The sequence below is a fragment of the Saccostrea cucullata genome, unplaced genomic scaffold (assembly GCF_032062105.1).
Source record: "Saccostrea cucullata isolate Sc308-1 unplaced genomic scaffold, CSIRO_AGI_Scuc_v1 ctg7, whole genome shotgun sequence".
In the NCBI taxonomy this organism is placed as follows: domain Eukaryota; kingdom Metazoa; phylum Mollusca; class Bivalvia; order Ostreida; family Ostreidae; genus Saccostrea; species Saccostrea cuccullata.
This window is the reverse complement of record NW_026935080.1, coordinates 247,125-255,849: the sequence shown is the minus strand read 5'-3', so window position 1 is coordinate 255,849 and position 8,725 is coordinate 247,125. Positions and strand designations below refer to the sequence as shown.

Below are 8,725 nucleotides of genomic sequence, written 5' to 3'. Positions count from 1 at the left end.
TTGGTTTACAGTCCATGTATGGAAATAACCTTGTCAATGTCCCCTTGTTCCAATTTAGAAAGTTTCAAACAGGTCATAAATATAACTGTAAGTTGTGTTTGACAAAAGTTCATCATGGTCCTTACTGATACAGGTTTTTCTTCTGTGTCTTGAACCACCACATTATCTATCCAGTACTTAAAAGGCCATTCAGAATGTGAAAAAAACAATAGAGGTATTCTGTAAAATATATTTAATTTAACTTGTAGTAAATAATACAAGTGTTAAACAATTAAAATAGAAACAGTTTTAGGGCACTTGATTTAAAGACCTGCTTTTAATTTTGAATAGGGATGTCAACGAGTACCCGGTTAACCGGGTACTCGATCGAACGTCCGAGTATCGAATACTAAAATCGGTACTCGGTTACTCGGATGTATATTTTAAAAATATTTCTAAGCTTATTTATTAATGCATTAAAACATCGGTTTTGAAACGTAAAATGTTCATTGCACTTGTACATACAGTAATTAGGGTTTCCTATGCCTCTAAATGACCGTTATCGCCTGTGGCAGTGTTTATACAGTAATTATCGTGTCCAAACACCTTTCGACTGTCGTCTTCCCTTATATTTAGTTTGCTTTAATTATTTGTTTTCATTGAACATCGTATAAGGTCCATTATATTTAAACAAATTAAATAATTTTGTCATTCTCCAAGAAGCCGTAAATTCCATGGAGATAACTATTGCACGTGCGATTGTTGATTTGGATGCATTTGATTACATGCCAATTAATGCAAATCCTTTAAAAATCTTATGTCCATCGTTGCTCTAAACTACAACATACCGTAGGATCAAAGAGTGTACGAAGATCGTATAAATCCGCTCTGTTATAGGATAACTTGATCAAGTTTATACCGTATATATAGCTCAGACAACTTATCACTTGGACATCAAACGCACCAAAGAGTTACATTACAATTACGGAACAGATTATTTTTTAAACAAAAACACTGTGAACCATTTCTGATTTTATTTCTCGTATTTATCTGATAAATAAATTGAACTTTAAAAAATGTTAGATTAAATTTCGTCGGTTACAAACTGGTCATAATTGTTACAACGCATTTACAGGTAACCTCCCATCGGTTTTATTTCTACAAGAGTTTAAATGTTTTACAGTTATCAATTAACTTGTTCATATTTATTTACACCTTTACCGAGTACCCGGGTACTCGATAGTAACAATCAATTGACCGATCCCTAATTTTGAATGATTTTTTTGAATACATGCAAAATCAATCATTCTTTGAACCCTATTTGGACAAAGACGAAATTTCTTACATTTTTAATGTATAATGTAAAATAATATACCGGTACATACATCTATGGTTGATAAAGTAAATTTTCTAAGCATTTTCCATAGAATTTGAACCATGTAAAAAAATATGTATCAGTACATTCCATAGAATTTGAACCATGTAAAAAAATACGTACCAGTACATGTATTTATAATTAAAAGGAAAATGGTATGTATGTTTTTAAAATATTTGCTGTCTTGTACAGGACTTTCGGAATCATTCAATCTCAAGATCTCTTAATTATGACAAAATCCTACAGATCTGAGTTTACAGAACACAACCTGCAAACAGAAAATGCTAGTTTCTGGGAAGCACTGCAACAAATTGCATCTATGGTTTAACTGAAACCAAAAAAAATCTATTCAAACTATACTTTGAAAATGGTTGAAGGATATGTAATTATGTTTAATTGGATACAATGAACTTCTGATTATCAAAGAGTTATTTAACTTAGTGTCTCTGTTTTAGTCAAACAAATCCTGAAGATATGTATTCTTTAATTCAATCATAAAAAGGTTATTAAACAAGCCCAACCTTAAATATTGCATGTACTGGATATTAAACAAAATATTCATACAATTGACATTTTTTCCTCTGACAAAATTATACATCAGAGTTGAACATTGCTTCAATGGTTCAATTTTCCATCTTCTTTTACTGCTCCAGTTATGTCTCTTGTTTATATCCCTTTATATGATGAATCTACATGCAGTGCATGAAAATAATTTCTGTTCCTGAACTAAAATGATAGCACACTTCTGAAAGCACAACTAATGAAATAACCATAAAAATATTTTTCCGTGAGGAAAACATTTGTGAAAAAATATATTTTTGGCCATAATTAATGCTGTACATTTTGTTGTTTAAATTTCACAAATATTTCACAACCATTGATATTCAAAATATTGCATACTGTACAAAAGATCAATACACATGTATATATAAATTGAAAATGCAGATTAATATCTGAAGAAAAAGTTTTCCTTTCAATAAAAAAATATAACTTTGGCCTTGTGAAATTCATCACATGAAAGTCAATATCAATAGTAAATCATTAATAGCACAAATGTCAGTGTCCAATGTCACAGAAAATATCAATGTTATAAAATATCACAGAGTTGTAGAGAAGAGAAAATTAAATAGAACCATTTTCTAAATTGTTACAAAATTAAATGACCCATTTAACAAATTGTATAGGTCTGTCATTCTGAATTTTTAAAATAAAATTTCATCATGACAAACAACTGATCCTGCATCATGTTAACAAAAACTGACTTGATATGTATTAGGCTGATATTTTTGATCATATTACCCAAAATGTTTTTTTTTCTTTTTTACATTTTGAATTAATAAAGTAATGTACATGCATTTACATGTAATTTGAAAGAAAAGAAACAATCATTCAACTTCCTACAAAATATTGAATCAATTTAAAGTAAGTAAATGATTTTAGGAATGTTTGCAGGAGAAAAAATAAGAAAATGATTTTTAAGGTTCTAATTTTCCCTCTAGGGCCTGAATTTCCTCTGTCACAGTCCGGCATTCCTCATCTAAGTGTGAATACTCTTGCTCTAGTTGTTTCTGCAGACTGGGTTCACAGCACAACTTACGGTCTCTGAGGCAGATTCTGAGAAACAAAAACAAATAACTCATTTAATTTTAAATTTCCATTTCAATTTCATTTATGTTTTTACTTCTGCACATGATTAATTAAGCATATAACTTTTATTTCTTTAACTTAACAAATACTGACAATTAAATATAATTCAGGGATTACGCAGCATTCCATGCATCAATCTTAACACACAAGTCTTCTTTGCATGACTTTTTATACATATATCATAATTGTATATGAATACATGACAAAAATACTATAACTGAATGGCCCTCACCTGCGCTGTTTAAGTTCCACTAAATGAGTACGTAGTTGCTCAATTTTGCGCTTCAGTGCATCAGGACTAGCACAAGACAAGTCATCCATGATAGAATCCGATTCGAAGATGGCGGAATCACACTGGTCCCTGTTAGACTTGGAGTGTGTGATAGTTGTCAGAGTACCACTAACACTAGGGATGATAACATGGGGTAAACTAGGATCTTTGTCCAAGCCACTCAGAGTGTTATGCACATTCATACTTTGTTCCAGTTCAACAGTCTTGATATTTTCCACTGAGATTTGATGTTCCATGTTGTCATGAATAGGCTGTATATCCAACTCCTCATTGGAAGATCTTAAGTCTTTTAATGTGGATGACTGACTTGAAGAATCTGTCTCAAACTTATTTTTACGTTCCAGCGAACTATTTTCTGACCCCGCAGCACTGTTATAGGCAGTGTCCGTGGGGGTCCTTTCATCACTGTCTTCCTCTAAATTATGCCTGTCTCTTTGATTTTCATGAAGTTTAGACCAAATCTCATCAAACAAACTGCTATCATTGGCTCCCAGAAACCCTGTACTGAAGGAATGTGAAAATGTCTTGGTCATAACAGATCCATTGGTTGAAGACTTGGTAATCCTAGACATTGTAGCAGAGGATTTTCCAGAACTATTGGTTTTCACTATTGTAGAACTAAAGAATTCTTCATCTAGACTGTTAAAAGTTCTAGATTCTAAATATCCATTGGCAGTTCTTTGCACTTGTGTATAGAGTTCCCCAGTTAGTTCCCCTGGGACTCGTGGATTAGATATAGCACTATCGTTAGCGGTGTCGTCTGCTGCCTGGGACTGTTGTGACATCACAGAGATCTCCATCACTGAGTCATCAGGGTCAGAGGTCGTGGTATCAGCATGTGCCAGAATGGTCTTCTGTAAACGAATAATGAAGTACAAATTTAGAATTTTACTCAATTATTATTTATGAAGCGGAAACCTTTACTTTTGCCAAATAACCAAGAAAAAATAGCACTAGTATATGCAAAAACAGCCTTCTCTTTTGAGGTTTAGCAAAATTAGAAATTAACATCGACTTCAAAAAATTGGGGAGGGTGAAGGGGGGGAGAGGGGTGTTAGCTAGGAACAAATAATAAAATTGCTTAATTGAAAAAAAAAACTGTTTATATATGTAAAAGTACCTCATCTACTGTGTCATAAGGGAACACGTCTGACAGAGGACTGCTGAGATTGTCTGACTGGATGTCATGGTAAGGAGATTCATCATCTACCCAGAATTCCTTGAGTCCGGCAGGAAGACATTCCGTCGATGTCTGGTTCATGAACACACGCAGCCAGCATGCCATATCTTCTCTATTTAAAGGCTGAAAAAATTATCACAGCATTAAAATAGTGAATCTCTATGGGACATGGACAGTAGAGTCTATTTAGACTCTTGTCTGTAAGAAGATCCAGAAACCATTTTACTTTACATGGCCACATAATGTGATGCTTGTGGAGGATGGTTATCATTTCTCTATTCCTGCATGCCTTGATTGAAAAGATAACAATTATGTGAAAAAGACAACTGCTAAAGGCTTAGTTGGTTTGTACAATGTATATTATTTAGTTTGATTTACCTTTATGTAAACTTTACTAGTGCAAATCCTCAAGCAGATTAAGTGTGGTTTGTCTAATCAAGAGATTTAACCTACCTCTACTGTGATTTTTTCTCTGCCATTTTGTGAGATCATCAGCCCTAGTTCACTCTTAGTCTCCTCCACAGCTTGCTTCAGAACACAGGGGTACAGTGGGATTTCTAGCTCACACACAGTGCTGGACTCGTTCCTATAACACTCAAACACATTGCCTCGCACCATACACCATCGCTTACCCCACTTCCTCTTGTTGAAACTACTGTAGATATTCAGGTAACCTTGAAAATAAAGACCAAGATTTTGGGAAAACACTAGTTAAGAAATATAATTTAATACTAAAGATGAAATGATTAAGGAGTAGAGCTTTTCTTACCTTTATAAACTATTTTCCTATCACAGACCAAATCTTCTATAGAATTACAGGTATTTTTATTAAAGCTTGCTGAAGAGGCAATGGTATCTTTGGGAATGAGGTCAAGTTGGCTGTTGTTTTCACTTCCTGTTTCTACCAGGTTGCCAAGGCTACTACTGTTTGGCAAAGTGGCAGCCATTTTCTTGCCCTTGTTTTTGCCGATAGATTCGAAGAAGGAGCTTGCTCTAGAAGCTATGGAACCCATCCTACTTACTCGGTGTCGATCCTCTGAAAAGAAACATTTATCATGGTATTTTGGTGAAGAAAGTAAATTTAAAAGTTACCAGTATACAGTGTAATTGACTGTTTATATGTGGGAGCATCACTGAAATTACATTTATATATATAATTATTTCAGGAACATCACGAAGAGCTGGAATTAAAAGTCTTTTTCAACAAATTATTTCATCTTCAGAGGTCTAAATAAGTGATCAACATTTAGTAATGATTAAGTTCTAGTATATAAAAACACTCCAAAATTTAGATAAGCAGAATATCATAATTTAAGTTTATTATCAAAATATTTAATGTTTTATTCTTATCCCAAGATGCTCCATATCATAAATGTGATAACATATCAAGCATTTTCAAACTAATATTATTTTTTTTGTTAAAATTAAATCCTTGCGTATTATAATCTTGAGATAATTCATACATTCTTTTGATTACATATATTTTTGGATTTTTCATTCCCTGGTAATGATTAATGTACAGTGTAACAGTTTGGTACGAAATATTGATACTTTGGTGCAGGGGTGTGAAAAAAGTCTACACTAATTTGAAGAAGGAAGATAAAAACTGAATAATTTTGCATATATTTTGGGTACATTTTATTTATGATGTTTTACAATGAGTCATTACATCTCTCACTGGTACTAAGCCAAAACTGATTTAAATTTCACTCCTTTTTTTGCACTGACTTCTTAGTCATCTAGAATTAAATAGGGATCAGCTTATTGTTAACTTGAGCTAAATAGATTTAATAACAAATAAGGATGTCTTTAAACAGACATTTAAAAGTGATACAACACTGATTTATCATAACAAGTTTAAAATTAGGAACACGAAATATAGTAAATATGTTATTTCACACATCAATGATACATGTTTATATATGTGTACAAATACCAAGTCATGTACTCATAAAAAAAATGCCAGGGAAAGGGAAAAGTGAAAGAAAGCAAATTCTACATTCTAACATGGCAATGTTTTGGCTGAAGAAAGTTAAAGATTTATATTCCATAACATTATGAAAAGATTTATCTTTATTTAAAAATAACCCACATTATTTTAATTGCATCAAATTTCTTCACAACACCCACTCCAAAGTTTTGATTATATACCCTGTCAGACTAAAGAGTTATGCTGAGCAATACTGAAATGATTAAGTCCTAGTGGTTCTAAGGGATCCTTATTAGCACTGAAAAGCAATAAATCTAACTTTTGATCTTACTTTTTCTTACACATCAAATGAAGATTTGGATAATCATATATTTTCTATCTCTTTGATTTCAGTCTCATTTCTACAATGTATTTCACAAGATGTCAAGTATGCTCCTGAAAATGTCACAAATATTTTGGAAAACATTCATAAGGCAACTCAAAATTACATAATAAATTCCTTTGCTTGTCATTCTTAATACAATGCTAGCTATGTGTTTATAGGAAAAACCTATCATCATTTTGTCAAACTTTATGGCGCCTTTTGAAATCTAACCTTTATAACAAAATATGTGATAAATCAGTAGAAAGGCATTTGTTTTGCAGTGGAAGAACAACCTAATTGATTTGCAGATTTAGGGATAGACAATTTTTTAGTCCAGAACTTAGCATACATTATCAGGTAAAAAAAAAAAAGAATGATCATACACTAACACCTAAGTATGCAAAAACCTACTAATACCCGCAATATATCGATGTTTTACAAACTGATGCACATAAACATCCCAACGAAAATCGGCAAAATGTCAGGCAACTGATATGCAAGGTAAAAACGATACATGGGGATTTAAATTGCACACATTATACAAAGCAGGCATAAGATACAACAGGCAAAAAAAAGTAAATAGTGAGCTGTTTTAACCTTCCTCTCCGGTCACAAATAACTGAAAGAGACCTGAAAGGAAAACAGGCTTAACATTGAATTCAATCAATCAAAAAAATGAATTTAAAAGTTTCCAAAATATTGCAAGGTATACTATTCCTGGAAAGGGATATTTTTTTTTATTGATTTTTCTTTGAATTCCCCTACATCTGCTGTAGGTAAGATAATATATAGAAGAATCTGTCTGGTTACAATATATTTGATACGGCTAAGCTGTGACCTGGCCATTATATCTGCTGTGGCGCGAAATCAATTTTCTAGGTGATGTTAGTTTTATATATATGGATTTTTATGCTTTTGAAAATTTTACTTACTGCGACTTTTCCTTTTCATTGAAGAGTATTCGGTTTCAGAATTGCTGCTTTCCGTGGATATATTAGAAATGGATTTCCGGAAATCTGGCTATAAAAGAAACCAGAAGTCTCTGTCGAGACTGAAGCTCTACTGGTTTGTACTTATAGCAAAGGAAGAGAAAAGTACTTCAGCAGTTGGGAATTGAAACTTAACAACAGCAATAGACAGAATAATGATCCTTGATAAAGTCTCTTTATGTTCTTAGTGTAGTCTACAAGTTTGCGAAGTTATATTGAAATCAGACCAAAACTGTAGGAGGAGTAGCATTTTAAAGGAATTTCACAGAAATTTCTATTTTTAAGAGGGCTGTTCGGAAATTATTGAGACAATTACATTTACTCCATAAAGGACGGAGATAATTTCATGAAAATTCATCAACATCTTATAAAGAACGAATAAAACACTTAAGCAAAATTTCCAATTCCTACAATAATTAGATAAGTTTTGGTGAAGGAATAAATATGCATATATCTATCGACCCGGAGCAGCCTCGTAATGTCATTTAACGTTACGTTAGCTGTAGATTGTTTCGCATGTGAAACGATCGGGAAGCGTTTAATACTCTTCCTTCTTTGTTATTACATAATTATATAATATTACAAAAATCAAACAGTCTCTTTTCTTAAACTATGTTTCAAAAATGTATGATGTTGCTACCACAGTCAAAAATTTTCATTTGTGAGAAAGGATGACTTAGAATCATGCAGTGCCAATTTATGCAACGCGGGTGAAATACCGTAACGATATCAATACTGTACGTAATAACTCATGGTCGTCCAGATCTTTTAATTTTACTCGAGTTAAAATAATTGTTCAAAAAATGTATACCAATGAAATAACAAACCCTAACACATAAGTTTATTCTCGTTGTTATTGTTTTAGCAGGTTGTTCAGTCTTGAAAAGAGTCCTACATTGCGCTTCACAAAATTTTAGGTATGCTGGATGCTCCGCCCTTGACGTCAAAATCCATTTTTTCGTTGTTAGC

General features: G+C 32.6%; 1 protein-coding gene across 3 annotated transcripts in view; it reads right to left on the bottom strand.

Annotated features, from left to right (window-relative positions):
• Positions 1-264: 264 nt before the first annotated feature.
• LOC134241822 (uncharacterized) overlaps positions 265-8,725 on the bottom strand; it is a 29,305-nt gene continuing 20,844 nt past the window's right edge. For 2 of the 3 annotated variants that reach the window (XM_062723847.1, XM_062723845.1), the window contains exons 9-16: positions 7,700-7,787; positions 7,365-7,397; positions 5,243-5,509; positions 4,927-5,147; positions 4,414-4,596; positions 3,234-4,147; positions 1,238-2,968; positions 265-310 (exon numbers count right to left, since the gene is read on the bottom strand). In XM_062723847.1, the coding sequence (XP_062579831.1) occupies positions 2,830-2,968; positions 3,234-4,147; positions 4,414-4,596; positions 4,927-5,147; positions 5,243-5,509; positions 7,365-7,397; positions 7,700-7,787 (1,845 nt within the window). In that variant the 3' untranslated portion in view covers positions 265-310; positions 1,238-2,829. The remainder of the gene's footprint in view (positions 311-1,237; positions 2,969-3,233; positions 4,148-4,413; positions 4,597-4,926; positions 5,148-5,242; positions 5,510-7,364; positions 7,398-7,699; positions 7,788-8,725) is intronic. The other variant, XM_062723846.1, reaches the window with a different exon arrangement.